Source organism: Myodes glareolus, chromosome 12, assembly GCF_982192425.1.
Source record: "Myodes glareolus chromosome 12, mMyoGla1.1, whole genome shotgun sequence".
Classification (NCBI taxonomy): domain Eukaryota; kingdom Metazoa; phylum Chordata; class Mammalia; order Rodentia; family Cricetidae; genus Myodes; species Myodes glareolus.
In genome coordinates this window covers 64,634,248-64,654,832 of record NC_142037.1, presented here as the reverse complement: position 1 = coordinate 64,654,832, position 20,585 = coordinate 64,634,248, and the positions used below count along the sequence as shown (strand labels likewise).

At 40.6% G+C, this 20,585-nt stretch overlaps 1 protein-coding gene across 22 annotated transcripts in view; it reads right to left on the bottom strand.

Moving 5' to 3' along the window:
- Nucleotides 1-20,585, bottom strand: part of Lmo7 (LIM domain 7) — a 203,707-nt gene that overhangs the window by 24,317 nt on the left and 158,805 nt on the right. For all 22 annotated transcript variants that reach the window (XM_085698238.2, XM_085698240.2, XM_085698243.2 and 19 more), the window contains 5 exons: nucleotides 17,063-17,180; nucleotides 14,852-14,994; nucleotides 12,806-13,640; nucleotides 11,033-11,302; nucleotides 25-139 (listed from right to left, as the gene is read on the bottom strand). In XM_085698238.2, the coding sequence (XP_085554364.2) occupies nucleotides 25-139; nucleotides 11,033-11,302; nucleotides 12,806-13,640; nucleotides 14,852-14,994; nucleotides 17,063-17,180 (1,481 nt within the window). The remainder of the gene's footprint in view (nucleotides 1-24; nucleotides 140-11,032; nucleotides 11,303-12,805; nucleotides 13,641-14,851; nucleotides 14,995-17,062; nucleotides 17,181-20,585) is intronic.

Genomic DNA, 20,585 nt, shown 5'->3' with positions numbered 1-20,585 from the left:
GGGAGCACAATGTATATGATTTACCTTTTTCAACGGATGCCACGAAGATCCCAGAAAAATCCCATTTTATTGTAAACCCGAAGTCAGGTTGGCTCCCAGGCGTCTGGTTTATGCTGATTCTCATATCGCTGAACTGATCCTGCAAGTAAAACGTGAAACGCTGGTATCAGATGTCCCTGGCAACCACATGGAGGAAAACCTATCCATGAAAGACGGGAAGCTGCACCAAGGGACACCTGAGTGAGTTTAAGACAAAATAGCAGCTTCCCATTTTTTCCATGATTTTGATAAAACTTTCGCTTATATGTATAAGATAGAGAACTATTTTCTCTTAAAATAAGGTAAGGGCAAATCTATTGTCAAACAATGTTTTCTTTTATTTTAATACAATCCTGTAAACAAGTTGGTCATGAATAAAGTGTAGGCTTTGCCATTGTTTTTCCTACACTCATAGTCGATTCATTTCTCTCTGTAATCTTCCTCGCTACATGCAGTGGAACAGAAATTAAATGTCTAGACTATTTTTAAAAAATAAATAAGGTCTAGGGCTTTTGTTCACCATACAAACAAGCCCAATTTACAAGCCACTTACTTATTCATCACCTAAGAATAAAAAGAGTAGTTTATATTATCTGTTTTAAACGACAGACAGCAGATTGAAAAGTAATCCACCTCCAACACTCAGCATTCGTAGCTGAACTGGGCCAATGGCCCGCAGATGTATAATCAGTTATCTGTAGAAGTAATCCATCTGGAATAGACCAGTCCCTGTCTCCCTGTGCATATTTGTTGGCTCAACTCTCTCAGGAGGATGCAGAGGCAAGTGACTTGCTGAGGCCTATGCCGTTAAATGCAGAATTCTGCTTCCTCATCAAGAAGAAACTGCATACAATACATCCAGAGTAACAGACTATGACTCCTTTGAAGCATCATCACTATCACCTAGAGCCCAAGAACAATAGTATCTTGGGAAAAAGTAGAACTCTACTTCAACTCTCTTTACTATACTAAGTGAAAACAAATCCTATATTTACAAGGATATTCTGTCTGTCTGTCTGTCTCTCTCTCTCTCTCTCTGTCTTTCTTTCTCTCTCTCTCTCTGTCTCTATGTCTCTCTCTCAAATACTATTTGAAGCCAGTAGGTGGTGCCACACACCTTTATTCCCAGCATTTAGGACGAAGAAACAGGTGGATCTCTGTGAGTTCAAGGCCAAAATGGTCTACAAATTGTATTCCAGGGTAGCCAGAGGTACCGTCACACAGAGAGACCCCGCCTTGAAAAAAATGTGTGTGTGTGTGTGTGTGTGTGTGTGTGTGTGTGTGTGTTGTCTTCATATAAATATGTGTAATCCATGTGTGAGGTGCCCATAGAGGCCAAAGAGGGTACTGGATCCTCTGGAATGTATTCTAAGAAGTGAACCTGGGTTCTCTGGAAGAGCAGCCAGTACTCTTAACCGCTGTGCCATTTTCCTAAGCTTGTAGAGTTTTCCTAAATAAGTTTTTGAGCCAAATTTCAGTTTCATAGTAAGCTACCATTGTCAGATCATCTTTTATTGACCAGAAGATGGCTCACCAAGTAAAAGTACTTACCACTAAACCTAACAACCTGAGCTCAATCACCAGGCCTCTCACAAAGTAGGAGAGAATCAACTTCTACAAATTGTCCTCTGACCTCTATATGCAAGCTCTCTCTCTCTCTCTCTCTCTCACACACACACACACACTCTCTCTCTCTCTCTCTCTCTCTCACACACACACACACACACATACACAAACACTCACTCACAGAATATTAAACATTTTAAACAGCTTCTTTTTTTCCTTTTTTATTTTGATGTTTTTGAGATAGAGTTTCTTTGTGTAAGAGCCCTAGCAGTCCTGGAACTCTCTTTGTAGACCTGACAGGCCTACAAACTTGAACTTACACAGGTCCACCTGCCTCTGCCTCTTCAGTGCCAAGATCAAAGGACTGCACCAACATGCCTGACTTTTAAAGTTTTCTTCCACCTTACTTGGGGAAACAACAGACACAAACCATTATATGAGCTTATGAAACTAGCCTTTTAGTTCTTTGCTTTCTAATTATAAAAAACTAAGAGTCACCTATTTTTTTAAAAAATCCTCCCATACTCTCCAGGTCACAAGCTGCCCATTCTAATTTAATTCTAATTAAACTGAAAATGAGGGCCAGCTAGACAAGTAATACCATTCTGCTTTTCAAACAGATACCTGTGTTTTCAAACCATAAAGTAAGTTTAAGATTCCAGGGACAATGCTCCAAGAAAAATTCCCGTCATGTGTAAGAATTACAAGGAAGGCAAAGAAACAAGCAGATGTTGTGCTTTCAGAACACATAGAGGAAAAATGATGTGGTTCAGCTATTCACTGGGCAGAACACACGTACTGTACATGAGTCTATGTAAGACATGCTACTCAGAACTTTAGAAAATTAGCATGGATGAAACTTGACCCTTGTTCTTAGGATAACTGTAACTCTTTCAAGGAGGGCACGAGGGGCTTCTAAAGCAAGAAAGAGTGTAGCTAATAACACAGAGTTTCCAAGGAGAAGCTATTTGAAAGACAGTGCAAATAGAGGTATCCAGATGTCATCATGATGTGGGATCGAAATGAGCCTGCTGAATATCAACCCAAAGGTAATAAAAACTGACTGAGAATAGAGATAGTTACTAGTTGGTTCTACTCTTTCAGCTTAAATGCCAAATTGTTGATGGGTAACTATTATTTTCTCTTTTCTGGCATGGACAATTGAAACTACTTGTGTAGCTCATCCCTTAGTCATCAAAAATCTAACTTTCCCTTGGGTAATTTAAGTCAAAACCACCTCACATTTAAATTAGAGGCGACTCAGTGAAGGGAGTGGTCATCTTTACCACACGTCCACACACAACGACCTGACTTAAAGACCATGGAAGCGCAGAATCTATTGTTTTACAAGGACAGAAAGACAAATGATGAGTTAGATAATCCAACCACTAACTGGGGTTTCATAAGTTGAAAAATACAAGATGAGATGGTGTTTTAATGAATAGTCTTGAACTCCATTTTCAAAATGTTCTGTGAGAGACTGCAATTGAGCACTTTCCTTTCCTTCCAAATAAAAGATGAAGAATGAACTTCAAGCATAGAGGGAAGAGCTTCACTATTACAGAACATCAGAACTTTCCCCAAAAGGCTACTCTGAGCTTGATAATCTCTGAATATACTAAAAGATAGATATCCACCTCTCTGTACCTGCTAACTGGGAAGATGGCTGCACTATGGCTACGTGCTGGCAGACTGCCCCGTTCATCCTCGGGACACCACACAGGCAAAAAAGAGCAACACGTGGACAATTACAGGTGAATCTCTGTCAGTATCCGAGTGATCTCACACATGGCATTGAATGGAATACTTCTCTCTCTGACATTGACTTTCAAGTTTTTCAGAGTTCAAGAGTCCTTCTTACACATGACAATCTTATATACACAGCATCCTTCCCAAAACATATAGATCTATATTAGAGTGTGCAATGGTGGCTGGAGGAAGAGGATTGTATGTCCCAGGCTCCCAGTTGTGTCACCTCTTCCTTGTGGAATTCTTTGGGGCACAGGTTTAATGCAACCTTGAAGTAGTGTGTTCTACTGGATTATTTTCAAGACTTCTTCCATATAAACATAGCTACAATTGTAATCAAACATGAACTATTCAACAATGATTTCAGTCAGGATCTCTAATTTTCAACTTTCTATGTAAAATTTCAGTCAAATGAGTATTAAACAAAAGATCTTAGCTACAGAAGATAATTAGGGAATTACCTTTCTGAACTAGATGGAACAAAAATATAAATTATCAAAGGAAACCTCGATTTTTGATGACTAAGAAATGAATTCAAGTAGTTTCAGTTGTCCATGCCAGAAAAGAGAAAATAATAGTTATTAATCAGCAATTCAGCATTTGATCTAAAAACAATTTCCCTTGGGCTGGCTACAATTTGAAAAGAAGTACCCACTGAAAGTATGATTTCCCTGTTCACTGCCAGGCTAATGAGCCAGCAGGGGACTCTAACTGTCTGAAGACAAAAAAAAAAAAAAAAAAAGGGACCTGGTACCACCAGAGTATGAATTACTTCTCCTAGAGTTGATGTGTTAAGATTTCCATATCACCACAGAGGGGAATTAATGAAAACCAGAATTAGTCTTACACATAACCAAACCATTCCCTCCAATGTTCCCAACTAGACAAAGGTGTTGACTTAAGAAAACCCTTCTCATTTGATAAAACATGATACTAAGGGCAGGTTTGGGTAATACAATTCAGAATAACATGGAAAATAATCTTCTAATTTCTGTCTGTGTGGTTCCTTAGTGCATCCCAGGGTCTCTTTGGGATAAGAATAGGAAGGAAGTGGCCTTTAAACCAAGGCCCTGCTCTGATACTGGAGCCATCTTTGCTCTCCAAAGATTTACCTAAATCTTTCTCCACTCTCAGTAGATTTACTGCTACAGAGAAGCAGGTGACCTTTCTACCCACCCCTACCAGCTATACAAACCTCCCAAGATTCTTTTCTACCTACAAAATCCAACTATAAGTGTGTTGGATTGCCCTACCAATGATTCCTCAAATTGGAGGACATTCTGCTAAGTCACCAATGAACCCACGCAACCTTCCCCACCCCCTCAGTCTCTCTAGTCACATCTTAATCTTCTCAATGTGTCTTTTCTTGTTGTATTTCATCACCTAGTTCCCCAGTCATTCCCAATCTTTCTAACCATATGCTTCCTAAGTAAGTTGAGCACACCAGCGCGTCTTCAACTACTAGATCTACAGCTCCACAATTAAAACATCTTCCTCCCCGAATGTTCTGCTTCCTCCTGCTTTTCACGCTTTGTTACACGCATCTCTACCCAGCGAGCTATGAGACTAAGAAACACGTCTCTTTGCTTTCTTTCCGTTTCCCTACTCACACTCTCGAGGTCACAGACTATGACCTTGAAGGAACCCATCTTCTCCATCCTGCTACAAGTCTGGCATCATAGTTCAGAGGCACTTTTGCCCTCTCCTCTCTTATCACCTGTTCGGCTCTTGTCTCTCCAGCCCTCCTTCCCCACAGCTGCCAGAAATCTACTTATAGAACATGCCGAGTACACCGCACCCCACTTTTACATTGCCAGTATCTCCCTGTGCCTGCTTGGTAGAATTCAAATTCTACATTTCTGAAATAAGTTCAGTTCAGGTGACTTTCTATAAATATATGCCTCCTTGCCTCAAAATGATTTTAAGGATAATTTCATTGTCAGGCATGGGGGTGATGTCTGTAATCTCAATTCCTAGGAGGCCAAGTTAAGAAAAATGAGAATTTGAGGCCAGTTTTTGTTAACTTTAACTCTACAGGTCAGAAGATATTTTGATTTCCATTGGTGTTAAAAAAAAAAAACTCGAAAAACACAGTGATATTAAAGATAAGTCAACAGAGGCTAAGATGGTTTGGTCGGGAGGAGTGCTTGTTTTCCTCCTAGTGGACCCAAATTCAGTTCCCAGCATACATATTAGGTATCTTACAACCACCTGTAACTCAGTTCTGGTTGATCCAACACCCTCTTTTGGTCTCTATGGACACCTTCACATATGTGGCATGCATACACACAGACACATACACACAAATATTTTTTTAAAACAAAAAGTCAATAAAAGACCTCTAAATGAGTCTCAATGTGTTTTCAAAATGTGTGTAGGCTTGGGAGAAAGTGGAAAAAGAGTACAGACAGTTATGAAAAGAAAATAGTCTTAAAAAATAAAACAAAATCTCAAAGACAGTAAAAATAATTTAAAACAAAAAAGCCACGAGAAGATATAAAATACACAGAACTTCTGGATTATATTTATTATTGTGTTTTCTTTGAATTTGTTGACTATTAATGAGTTAACTGCAGAGAGACATTTGATTCTGGGGTCTGCTAAGCTAAACCAACATAAAGCTATCTTGACTTCAAAACTTGAGTCTAAGGATATGTTACTTTAGAAAAGAGGTTCTGCATTTGCTTTCACAGAGGATGGGAATCTGTAGATTTCTTCCAGGTTAATCTGGTTTTGTGAAACAAGAGTCCCTGGGGTCCCCACAAATCCTAAAAATACTTCACCCAATAAATAACAGGAATGGTTTGGAGAAAACTATGCCCAAATTCTCAAAATGATTGTTTATGTTTGTTTTCATTTAAAGCAGGCTGATTATAAATGGTTAATGGTCACATTCAATAACTTTCTAAAGAAAAAAGGGATATGATATAGAAATGAATACTTTACATTTGTGTAGACTTTGGTTTATTAATTCAAATCTATGGTCAATTTTGTTAAATGTATATTTCTATTCTTGCTTAAGATATTATGTTTATATAGCTCATTTTAAAATGTAAAGTATAGTTAAAAATACAGATTAATAAATAGTCATTTCTAATATAATATATTAGAAATTTCTAATATAAGTCAAACTTATAGTCATGTTAGTTTTTTCAGATATACAGAGATATATTTCAAATGGATTGGTAAACTTCAAAGACTTCAAAGACCTACACAATATGGCACTGGAAATGCTTTAAGAACTTAGACTTTCCTCCACAGTGAGCTATGTCTGGTTCTGCCAGCACCAATTTACTTCAACAGGATAATGGGCATCGAAGAGGCTCCTTATGGAATTTGCTAGCTATTTAGACAAGAAACTGCTCTTGCCTGGACTGCTTAATAATATGTATGAACTGGACACACAGGACCTACAGAAAAGTAACTGTTAAAATTAGCAAAAGATGGGATGGTCCTTCAGGGTTCCTGCTCCACCAAAGAAACTGCCAGACATTCTACAGGACACAGAAGAAAGTGAATAAAAAGCTACCAATATAGGTGAGACATCCTTTCAAATTTCCTCCTTTATATAAAAGTCTGCCAGATACTATGGGCCTGTTGGCTAAAGGTGGATGCCCTAACATTTCAAAAGAACCGTCCTGGCAATGGAATATCTCTGTCAATTCTAGAGTTTTGGAAGTTGCTTACAATGCACTTTCTGTTGACTTAGTTAATATTAAATTCTCCTGGGGTCTTTGATGGAGTTGAAAACATATAGTTATAGTTTTCCTTAGCTATATAAAAGATAAATTAGATATAAAACTTTAGACTCACAAAGATAGGAGAGATGACAGAATATTTTCTTTAATTTTTGCCAAGTACAAATAGACTAAATATTGTAACTGTAATCCTTGCTTGATACCTGTTTTGTTATATGTAATTTTACTATGTCAAAGTTAAAACCTTTCTTTTTATTTAGACAAAAAACTGCAGATGATGTGGGATTCCCTTCTGTATATGTGTGGCTTTTATTGACTTGTGAATACAGCTGTTTTAGCCAGTGGCTTAGCAGAGTAAAGTCAGGCAGGAAATCCAAACAGAGATAGAGAGAGAGACAAACAGAGAGAGAGAGAGAGAGAGAGAGAGAGAGAGAGAGAGAGAATAGGCAGAGTTGAGGAGACACTTTGTAACCACTGAAGGAGTAACATGACACACTGGTAAACCATAGCCTCATGGTAATACACAGATTAATAGAAACGGGTTAATTTAATAGTTAGAGCTAGCCAGTAAGAAATCTAAGACATTGGCCAAACAATTATAACTGATAATAAGCCTCAGAGTGGTTATTTCATAAACTGCTTTGGGAACAGGTGTGTGGAGAAAAACCAGTCCAGGGGGATCAGTAGGACAAAGAATATTTCTAGCTACGACCAGTGTCCTAATTATATAAGGCAATCCTCAACTTTGAGCATGCCATAATGGAGGAGGAGGAGGAATCTCTCATGATTAGTGGTTAGAGTATGAGAAAATAGAGTAAGGGCTATGTATTTCACCAGCCTGGGGCAAGACACATTACTGAACTTTTGAGTATGTCACTAGTAACAGTGGAGACAATAGCACCTACTTTCAATGTGACTGAGAGGATTAAATCAAACACTTAAAAGGTGCCAATGCCTGCGGCTGACGCTCCAGATTTACTTTCATTGTTTCCCATAGACACTACATTAAACATGATATACATGCTGATTAAGCAGTTTCCAGATGAATTAAATAAAATCCTATTTAATGTGCATAAACTTAGTTTAAAGCCAAGAAGTCACAGCCATATCCAGGTCCTGGGCTAACAGGCAAAAGATCATCTTGCTTCCCACCTTCATACTTCATCGGAGGTGTAACACAAAAGGCGTGGTATTAAAGCAGAACAAGGATTTGGATGGCAGAGTGAGTCTTGTGGGTTATAGTGTCCAATGGGTAGGAATGGATATTTGCAACAAGGAGGAAGTTGATGAGTGAAACTTCCAAGAATCGATTCACTTCCAACCAGGAGGATGCAATACATGGACCATGAAAGAAGTGGTTTTGCCTGGCTTTGAAGGACTTGAAAGGCAGTAAGCAGAGTGATAAGCAGAGGGAACATCTTCAAATGAAGAGTAATAATATGAAGAGTAATAATAACTAACATGTGATGGCAAACTTGGCTTTCTTAGGAAGTTCAGGCACCTTTCTTTCCCTTGATGTTGTAAGAGGTAGTCAATACTTGGTAAAAATTTCCTGAGTTTGGCTCCTAACTCCATCACTTAGTGCTCTGGATGGTCTCGGAAAAGGAGGGTGAGCATCCATGCTTTCAATTGTCTGTGTGTAAGAATAATAATGATGGTGATGACATCACAGGGCTGTGGTAAGAATTCTCTCATACAATACTCTGAAAAGTCTGTCTTGTCTATGGTATGCACTCACAGAACATCAGTTCGTATTGAGGTAAGATCAAGGGAATCTGAACTCACTCATGAGGAACCTCAGCACTCCACAGAGTATCCTGAACTTCCCTAAAGGACAAAATGCTTTGGGAGACTCCAGAAAACACAGGAATTAATGAGTCCTGTGTACAAGCACCTGTGACTATTTTTAATCACTTACATTGACAGAAAAATGACCTGGATGACAATATTGACAACAGACATGAAAAAGGATAACAGTAATAGGAGTTCTTGAAAGAAGAAATGCAAGGCCACTCGCCGCCGAAGCACAGGGGCATGAAGGGAAAGCCTGAAGGAGCATTCTTTTACAAAGCTACCAGAGCATCTAAAAATTCAGCCACTTGTGGTATGTTTGTTTTCTATGACTATCTAGAGATATAGAGCTTGATCAAGAATTTGGAAGAGTGACACAGAAGGACCCGGTGTATCTCACTCATCAGCTGTTATGCATCCACAGCCTCTCTGGAGTCAGCTCCATAAACTACTCTTCTGGGAGCAGATAAACGGATAGGCCAAATAGAAACCGGCAAGGCACCATCGGAAGTACAACAGTGCTCAAGAATTCCACTAGCTCCAATGGTTAAAAGAAGTCGAATCTTCCCTTGTAGAATGGTACTTCAAACTTGATGAAAACAGCAGAAATCTACTATGATGAAATCTGAAACAAGGCCAGGTTAATTTGGGCTTCTTGAAATTGCCAGAGTATAAGACACACCCCCCACTCCACACATGGCCTCTTTTTCTTAATCCATGGGTACAGTGTGCCAGCTGCCACCCGGAAGGAGGTCCCATCATCTTGCAGGCAGCACATTCACCAAGCCTTTTTGCTGAGTTTGTTCTTTGAAAGGGGGAAGGCAATGTACATATCCATAGAACAGAAGACCTCTTGCCTCTACTTTCATTATTCATCCATTGGTACCTTACCTTCCCCAAGTATAGTAGGGAGGTACTGTTCTCATTTACTGAGACCCAGAATGATGACCATATATTCCCAATTCTTTTTAAATGTAGCAATATTTTATAATATTTTTGCAAGCTGTAAACTTATTTTAAAGTATATTTGTAAATATGTATAGAAAAACTTTTTATAAAACAGAAAAGAAACAAGAACTAGAAAACACCACTACCAAATAAAATCAAAACTTAAAGTTACTAAGTGCTAACATTAGTTATTTCTAAATTATATATTTATATTTCTCAAAGGATTTTTTTCCTTGTATTTCTCAGATACAAAGAAAGTGTCTTATAGCCTGGAAGGGAGGGTTGAAATTTTTAAAAATATTCTTATATAATTAAAAAATTAATAAAGTTAAATAAATATGCTATGTCAAACTATTTTATATAAATCTATTTCGTTCACGTATTTAAGAGACATAGTTGATCTTTTGCCCTGGAAAACTATGCTCCAGTAAGACAACAGGGAATTATGGACCAAGTCAAAGTCCAAAAACGCCTCCATGAGAAGGGCTTACACTAGCAAGTTGCTTAACCAGAGTGTTGCTGGCTTTTGGTTTTTTAAAGAAGCTTTGCTAGCTTGACAAAGACTTTTAGTGGGTTTAGCATGTAAACGGAAAGAAGGTATATCACCTAATGATTCTCTTGGACTCCATCTGTTAGGCTTTTAAATGGGAAAATGACAAATACTCCCATTCGTTTCTAATCTGCTGGTGTATTTTATTTGGAGTCCAGATGTTCAGATCCGCAGTTGTCAGACTGTGACTAGTGTCATTGTTCTCACTAAGAGACAAGGGATGACCGCAAATGTGCCCATTCGAAAGTAGAAATCACTATGAAAAGTCACAAGAAGATTAAAAGAAAACAGACAGTCCCTAGAGACAAGCATCCACTCAATAGGACAATTTCTTCCTGCACCTGGTTAATTTCCACGGAGTTGGGCTTTTGCTTACTCACACATACATTAGATCTGCAGAAGAAACCACAGAACTGTGGAGTAATAAAAAAAAAAAAACCCTACAGGCAAACGTCCCAGGAGACTGATGGACCACGTCTCCTGAGACCCAGCTCATGGAGGATGTCTGAGATCTACAGACTAAAAGTTGGAAAGATCTACTTCCTCCACAATCTGTTAAAAATAGACCAGTATATTTTTGCATAATATAAATAGCAGCCTGTACTGTACGAGCCAGAGGCTAGAACAACAGTTTCCAGATTGAAATCATTGCGTATCTGACACAGATGACTAAGAACCCTCCCAAACTTACCTGGGACCTTGAAATATCCCTCAGTGATGAGCTTCCCCCTTCTCCAGAGTGTGTGGCTTTTGAAGTGGCTTCCTGGCCTTGCGAGAGCGAAGAAAAGGGTGTGGAAGAGGACAGGCTTGCCACATCTTCTCCTGCGACTGCCTCCTTCTCACTGGATGAAACCGAAACAAACTGGGTGGAGTCAAGCGTCGGGGCAGGGACTTTGACCAAATTCTGTTGAGCTCTCTTGACAACCTCAACACCGCCCTTGTACTTCCAGCCGTCATCCATCTAGGTAGGAAACACCATTTTAAACCCCATGTTCTGCTAGCCTTGGGTTCACTTTTAAAAACAGCTTTCATATTTGAAAGCTGTTGAAATAACATCCACCTGCCACAGAGAAGTAACTATTGTCAAAAGCTTGGAGTGCATTCCTTCATACCTCCAAGTACGCACCAGCAGAGAAACACTTTTTTCTAATAAAAGCATGATTACATATAGTTTTCTAAGACTTGCTTTGGTTGTTCATACCACGCCAGGTCAACAGACACAACTCCAAGCTCGGTCTTTCCATGGCTGGAAACCCCACAGTGTGGATGTCAATTATTTATTCATATATGAATAAATATGAAATTCATATAAAAATTCATATATGAAACATCATGAAATTGTTAAAAGCTGTCTTTCACTTCCCAAAAGCACCTATTGAGAGCTCAGATGTTCCAAAGAACTCACTGGGCCAGAGGATATGTATATGTCGTATCTGTCTTATTTCTACAGAGAAAACGACAGCCCTGTGCTTATGAGCAGAACACCTGCATCTCCACCTCCTCAACAATGTACAGTTTCAGCATTTAAAATACTTGTCATGAGATGGCTGAGCAGTTGTTTACCTAATCCTCAGGCTCACAAGGCTACACACGCCTCTTTGTAATCTCCTTACATTCCTTTCTGTTGATTTGGCCAGCTCCTTTGCTGTGTTTATCTCCTCTCATCAAATTATAAAAGTACTTTGCACCTTAGAATTGCCAACCCTTTATCTACAATGCAGTTTAATAATAACTGTGACTTAAACAAGTTTATTTTTTTATGTTGTCAAATAGGTCTATACTTTCCTTAATAGGATGGTCAGGGGTTTCCTGGCTGATTTAGACAGGCTTGCTTTAGCTTGAATACTGATTTCTTACACCATAATTCCCATTTATATGTCAAGATTTTAAGATCTTAAGGGCTAGGTGGACAGAACTGACAGTAACATGAACATTAAATATTCAGACATATTTTTCTGAATTTCAGAAACATATTCAGAAATGTGTTTCATTTACACAACTGAGTCTAACATGTCCCACATGTGCTAAATCCCATTAGAGACACAAGTGGACATATTTCAACAAACATAGACCAAGGCATCAAGTTCTAAAGTCAGAAGGAAGGATAAAACAAAACCTTACCTATACAATCCTGAAAACATTTAAGGGGAGCCTTAAAAATGTGCTATATCATAAGTAAGGAAAGAGCTGACTGCTGGCAATTTCATAATGTTCAATCTAAAGTTCAGAAGAGCTCAAAAGAAGGCAAAAATATGGCAAGAAAAAAATGTTCTGTCTCAAAACGTATCTTATTTGTTCTTTAAAGTTTAAAAACCCCTATTTTTATTAAATTTAAATTTCATGAAAGTTGTTTATATACGTCATCAACATTTTACACATCCTGTATCTGTCCAACTGAGCTTCTGCTCAAGCTCCCCAACTCACTGCTCTTGGGAACAACTAAAGAAACCTGGGACATTTTTACCGTGTAGGATCTGGGCAGTGATGAGATTCCCCTTGACTGCGTGCCAAAAGGTCTCGCTGTGACCACAGATGTTAACCTGGCTGTATCGGCTTTCTGGTAACTTCTAGGGAGAGAAGCTGAAATCCGAGTCGACTCTCCTCTTGTACTCAGCGACTGCTGAAACGAGAGCGAGACTGGACGCTGTGCTACTGAAGATAAAGAGACCTGGTGCGGTTCTGCAAGAGACAAGCTGCTCTGGTGTGGTTCTGCAGAAGACAAGGGGGCCTGGTGAGGCTCTGCAGAAGACAAGGGGCCCTGGTGTGGTTCCTCAGAAGACAAACTGCCCTGGAGCGGTTCTGCAGAATACAAGGGGCCCTGGTGCGGTTCTGCAGAATACAAGGAGGCCTGATGTGGTTCTGCAGAAGAGAAGGAGGCCTGATGTGGTTCTGCAGAAGAGAAGGAGGCCTGATGTGGTTCTGCAGAAGAGACGGAGGCCTGATGTGGTTCTGCAGAAGAGAAGGAGGTCTGATGTGGTTCTGCAGAAGACAAGGGGGCCTGGTGTGGTTCTGCAGAAGACAAAGGGGCCTGGTGTGGTTCCGCAGCAGATAAAGGGGCCGGCCTTTGCTCTTCAGGAATATGAGAAGGAAGCTGAATCTCAGCTGCTACACTGTCCTGTCTCTTTGCAAATGTGGAGTCTTCTTTGGCCGTCTCAGCAGGATAAACTGTTGCCTGGTCTCCCAGTCTCTCTCTCTGGTAGCTGGTTTCAGACAGAGTCACTGTAGGAAGAAGTACTTCATCATCCAGGGCGTCATCGGCAGAATACATCCTCCTGGTAGAATTCAGAACTCGAGATTCCCTGATCAGAGAAAAATGCGCCATTACGACAGAATTATGCGTTTGCCCCCAGATGGGGTAAGACAATAACTGATCTGTAAGTTGCTACTCACGGAAAACAAGAATCGACACAACACTAACATGAGATTATGCGTAGCTTTTAAGCATTTGTTAAGAGACTGACCCGACCTTTGATTAAAGAGGCTATCAAAGGATATTTCTAATCATAAACTATTTTAATAACAAAACAAGGAAGGTCTCACATGAGAGTATTTGCAGGTTCTTAGTCACAAATTTATGTCTCCCAAGATCAAAATGCTTTAAGTGGCTGGCCACTGATCTGAGTCTGTCAAGCTTTGCTATATAAAATGTATAATGTATTGGTTAAGATAATGGCACAGAAGACTCAGGCCTTTATAGAGCACCAGTCAGTTCATGGAGCTTGACAGAATCCCCAAGGGCAATCATAATAGATTCAAGGTTCTTATTCATACTTAAAGAGCTGATGAGACAGCTTCATCCTGCAGTTAGTGGGGAGTCCCCACATCCCTGGCTAACTGTTGTACTTAAGGGAGTGAAAGTCTTGAGGACTGGCATTTCAGACACAACGGAGCTTTGTTTAATTTCACCTACCAGCAAATTTCCTTTGTGACATTATTTCGAAAGCATATTTACTCTCTCTCCGATCTATCCCTCTCCTCCAGGTCCACACAGTTAACTGCTCACATGAAAGTTTAAATTTCACTTTCCTCCTGCCATTTCAACTCAAAGAATAAACCCACACATCCACACTTACACGGACTTCCTTTAAACATAATTTATTCTCTACCACTAACATTGAACAAACATCTCTCTTAGATTTCATAAAATTTATTTAAAAGTAAAAGTGGATTTTATTTGACTACCCTATGCTTAAACTTTAAAAGGAGAAAAATCAGTGGGTTTGGGGTTTTTATTTATTTTTGTTTGTTTTGCTATCAACTATAGCAAATAACCCCCCTTCTAACGAAGAGCGTACAGTGTAAGACAAAGAGCCCTGCTTGCCAGTGCTAAGTAATATTTTCATTTGCTACCAAGATCAGTAATATTGTCTCAATGCTTCAGCCTGAAGCCCTGGCTGCTTCGGTCCATAAGTGTTTACAATTTGCAGCTAATGACCACATACCCCACCCCATGCAGAGCTTCCATTTCTGACACTGAGATCTCCAAACCCGAGGGACCCCGGCCCTTTACCTGTCCTGCAGCATTTCCCTAAATGTCTTGGAGCTTCGGTCAGACTTCTCCAGGGCCTGCTTTTCGATCTCTTCCCTCTCCTCCTTCTTCTTCTGTAGATCTGAATTGTAACTCTTCCGGCGACTTTTCCATTTTGCAAGATCCTGACAAGAAATCCCATCGGCCCGGTCATACCTGAATTTCTACACACCTTTTCCTTGCGACGGGAGCATGCTGGGGTGTCCTATTACAACTCTGAAAGCACTCACGCCCACCTGTGCCAAAGTGCCCTATTTTTGCTTTTTATAGCCAGTGTTTCTGTGCTAAGCCTTTATCTCATGTGCCTGACAGAAAAACCCTGACCTAATAAGAGATCCCACTTTTGTTATCCAAGAAAATACCACATCAGTGTCCATTTCTCAAAGAACGCTAAAGGCTGACAATTAAGTACTTGATCAGGAAATATTTCAAACTCAATCTCATAGTACCTCAAGCCCCTGATTCACATGCTTACTGGGATATGAGGGACAGAAACGTCCCTGTAACCGTCCAGCTCAAGTAAATGGTCGATCTTATTAATATAGGCACACAGATACCTACAATGTGATTCCCCTCAACAAGGTAGACTACACATAAAGGCCAGGGCCTAACGGGGTAGGTCTACTGAGAAGAGCAGGGGTCCTGAAGGAAAAGTGAGCTCTCCCTACAGAAGGAGAGACCCCAGATCACATTGGACCGACCATGATTTCAGAGAATATAGTCCACTGGGATGAGAACAGGGACCATCATGGTGGCACAAGCCCATACTTGCTTCCCACATCTCCAGAAATGTGTTCTAAATCAGCCTGAACAATCTGTCTCATGCAGGCAACCCTAGTTGCAGAAGCCAGTTGCGACACTCAGGGATTGAAGCATTTTGAATGCTTCAAATGTTTCTCCATTTCCAAATCAGAGAAATACTATCCTAGGGATTCCAAGAGAAGTCCCAGTTCAAAGGGAAGGATACCCAAGGTCTCAGACCAAACCAGACCCCACCCCAGCTTTCCAGGGCTGGGAAAGCAATTTTCCCTATCAAACTTTTGGGGCACCTAGGGCCAACTCTGCTTTTCAAATGTCCTTGAAACCAATGAGGACTATTTTCCCCAAAAGAAATAAATTGACCCAAATGTTCATCTGTTCTCACCTAATGGGTATCCCACCTTGAAAATATATACACATACATACCCTCATTGTGTGTTTTGGGAAAGTAATACTAATTCTTTTTTAAGTAATTTATTTGTTTATTAAAAATTTCCACCTCCTCCCATTTTCCTCCCACTCCCCCACTCTCCTCCCCCTCCCTCTCCAGTCCTAAGAGCAGTCAGGGTTCCCTGCCCTGTGGGAAGTCCAAGGTCCTAATTCCTTACTGGTTTTTATGGGGTTGGGGTTTGAAGTTGGAGCATCACACCCAAGGCAAGTTGTAACACAAAAGCCTAAGCACCGCTTCTTGATCATGAACTCAAGTTTCGTACAAGAGGACACTGGAGTTTAGCAATGTAATATTTTCAGACATCCAGATTGGCTTTCTCTGGTGCTTTTGTTCCTGTTGTCACCTCTCTTACTGTGAAGCCGCGCTCCAACTTCTTTGGGCTTGGGAGTATGGTTTATCTGTTACAGATCCTTATACTCCTACAGCTTATAATAATTACTTTGTTCAGCTAAAAGGCTTATACTTTCTTCTCTAAGATTCAAGATAAAGGTTAAGTCTATGTCTACATAAACACTCGGATATGCCAGCTCTCTTGACACAGCTAATTTTGAATCACATTAGATACTGACTTCAGCCAAAATATTACTCTGGGTTGTATTTCATCCCAATCTCCAAGCAACTTTGAGAACTCTTCATCTCTCCCCACAGATGCCAAGATCTGAGCTAGGTCCTGTTTTCCTTCAATCTCAATTTTGATCAATGTTGTTTTGCTACCAGAGTCATAATTAGTAGTCAAAGCCCACTCTCCTGCATAAGCAAGTTTACCATCCTGCTAGGCAGGAACTTCCTACTCTTTGAGCACTCACAGTCTCTTAGAAAATAATAACATTTCTATATTTTTAGAATGGTCTTTAAGACATACAACAGTACATTTTCTATAGTACTGAATGCTAAAATGTCAAGGAAAAATGTCTCTTAAGTACTTCGATTTTCTTCAGAGAAGCAAGAAGTGCACCATGCTCCCCCTCCCTCCCAGTACTCACATCCTGCCATTTCTGATCTTGCTCTTTCAGTTGGGATTTTATTTTCTGCATCTCCTCGTAGCGCAGCTGACGCAGGTTCTGAACATCCTCTGCGGTGACATCGCTCATGGACTTGCTCCTGTCACAAAAACACCTACAATCACCAAGGGTCTTGTGGCTGGGCCTGAGGGTTCACATGAAGACTGGGCTTCTATTTAGAAATTCCACCTAAATATCTCCTGCCCTACCCAGATGCTTTGTTGATAGTGCCCTGAAATAGCACGACACAGATAAATGGGGTTTTTCCAAAGCACAGAAATGAGAGCCTGGCATTCAACTCAGGTGTGAGAGGCTTGTGTGTGGGGTTTTTTTTTGCCACAAAATGGTCAAAGTAACCTTGGACAGTCCTAAAAACAATAATGCAGTGCTTGTATTTAGAGGAATAATCTCTAAGATTATCTTGGGGGCGGGAAACCATCAGTCACTAACATCACGTTCCTGAATTTGTCTCTGCTCCCTCAAAGATAACCTAGTAAAGTTTGACTGTTTTTGCTAGGCACTTGCTAAATAATTTAGTGACCACCTGATATTTTCTCCTCAAGTTCAACACCACGAAAAGATGGGCTGTGTCTTCTCAACGATTCTCTAAGGTCTACAGTACCGCTGTGCAGCTGGACCGGCTCTCGGAAGACCAGGGTAATTTCCCACAGCCTGTCAGAACCACCTCAGATTCCCTCTCCTTCCTCAAGGCAGGGTTCACAGCCTAATTTGCAGCCCCATACATGGACATTCACAATCAGGAGGTAAAGCCAGAGTAGGGTTTCAAAGGCGTTTTCCCCATTACTGTTACATATTTTAAAAACTGTCGTAAAAACTATTATCTATCTTCTAATAGACTTTGAACTCTCAAAGAGTATAAAGGTGCTTCCCAACCATAGAGAGGCTCATTCACTTGAATTGGCGACTAAATTGGACTATGATTAGTACTCCTATACAGACTACGTGGATGAGAAAGACCTCCCAGAAAGGCAGGGGTCAGGTCAGCACAGGAGCAGCAAGAGGGTGATAGATCCAGAAAGTTTCAGAAGCTAGATGAAATATTCTTTGTTAGTGCACATTACATTCTAAGTAACCATACTATTCATTGTATTAGTGACTCCTTGGGCACCTAAGTTCTGCATTCTCCCGACTGTTCGCCTTCATCACGGTGTTTTCCTTCATCAGACTTGGTGGGTTCCAGAATGCGACTGTAACTACCATGCAAATACCTCTAGAGGCTACAGCCTTAGGATCTGCCCTCATTGACTCGTTTCCAATTCCTCATGAATAGGCATTTATTCTTGAAAATACCCCTAGGTACCTTGACTGTAAAGCGACCTGCTGAAATGTTATCTGAAAAGGAGTTTTTTAAACTGCACCTCACTAAAACATGGTGTAATTGTTGGCGCAGCCAATCTCCATCCTGCTTTCCCTCTGTGGGGGTTATAATGGTGGTACACGCCCTCGGTCATCTGCATTTGAAACCTAAGAACCACTTTTCGCTTTTGTTTCTTTCTTCTCCTCGCTTTCAGTTAGTTATCTTCTCGTTTAATGCTGCTTTGTTTTCCATTCCGCTTGCCATCAGTCTAGATCAAGGCCCAGGCCACCCTCCTCTGGATTTCCAAAAAAGCTGCTTAAATGATCAGAGAAGGCTTTCCTCAAATGCTCCCTCCAACTCAAAAGTTCTTTGCTGGTGCCTCTCTGCTTTGTAAAACACCACTCAAAACCATGGCTAGGCTCACTCCATAGTTACCGGCTCACCATCTGTCTCCCTCAGTTCAGTGAAGGTCAATTCCATCCTTCACAGTTGGAACCAAAAAGCTTGGAGTCACCCAGATTCCTCTCTTCTTCTCATAACACTTATTCCATCCACAACTCTTCAGTTCTCTGTTTCTAGCATCTAACCATTCTCACCTTTTCCTTCTCACCATATTGACCTCCACCATCACATCGTCTGCTTGGAGACTCCCGAAGATCTTCCTGCTTCCACCACCCAGCTCAACGTGCTCAAAGGAGCAGCTAGAGGGACCTTTCTAAGTCTCAGCTAGGTCACGACACACCCAACTCCAGACCTGAGATTCTTCCCGTCATAGTTCTAAGTAGATTTCTTCAACAACCTGCATAGTCTGGCAGGTTGTGGTTCCTTCCTGCCTCTCCATACTCATTTCTAACACTGTGCCCTGGTCTCACTCTCTGCCTGCCAGGTAGCTGTCTTGTACATGCTCATGCCTCTTGCTTCTCCCCTTGCTCTTCAGTCTGTCATAATACTCCCCAGCCAGCAAGACAGCAAGAAGCAATGACTTTGCTTCACTTCCAAGCACCCGCTTAAATACTATGTAGTGTTTTCTTCTCTTTCCAGCCTACGAGGTTCTGGAAATGTCTCTCTGGGCTGATCCCACCCCAAGCCTCTCTCCTTGAACATTTATTGACATCTAGAATATTCTTACTCTCTGTTACCTGCTGAGTCCTGAAAGATTATTGGGAATTATGTCTGATTGTGCTGATATATCACTAGGTTTAAAACAACGACCAGCACGTAGTGAACACTCCGTAAACGCATCCGATCGATGACCTAGATAGTGTTCTACCACTTGCTTACAGCCTTTGTGGCTCTTCTGAGTGAAGTAAGCTGCCCCTTCTCTCACCTTTAGCTAAAGTGTTTTTCATGATGCTAATTCTTGACTCTATCTCATATATGTACCAGCATACCTGTAGCATCTCTCTCACAAGCCATATGCTATTTGGAAAGACAATACCAGCACAGCACCATACATGCAGATTCACTCACTTAGTATCTGTGCTAAGAGGTAGCCAGAGCACAGTTAGCCTGAACTGACCGTGTGGGAAAGCATCCATTTTATAGTATTGCATAGGTTTAGTAGGGAATCAATTACATATAGAATTATGATTATATTATGAATATGAACCTACACATGTATAATATACATCTCACTAGGTTTAACTATATATTAAATTAAATTGTGTGGATTTAAGACTATAAACTGACAGAAGTCATGCCTACAAGGAAAGAGGCCTTTTGAGTTCAAACAAAAATACTCAGTAAGAATTGGGAAGAAAATGGGCAGGTCCAAGACATAAAGGGAGGCTGGCCGTGCACCACATGAAACTACATAGACTGCAAAACAAAAAGGAAGTATTAATTCATAGTCCACTAGTCTTTCCTTGGGAAGAGAGTTGAATCACTGTGTAACCAGCCCAGAACCTTCTGTGGCTGCTCTTCTTACTCTCTTCCTCCTGGCCTGGGAAGCACTGCTGTGGGCTTTCCCACACAGGATGCCAGTCAAAGGTCAGGCTGCCTCTCTCCACTGAGTGCTGAGCTAAGCCTAGCAGCCCAGAGGCACATGGCAAGAACGAAAGTGAGCTAAACATGGTCTAAGATAGAAAAGTCTTTTTTTATAGGTGAGGTTGTGGCAGTGTTTGTTTCTGGGTTATGGAAAGTTACCCCCCACTAAAGCAGCAGGACTGCTATAGGAGTCTGCGTAGA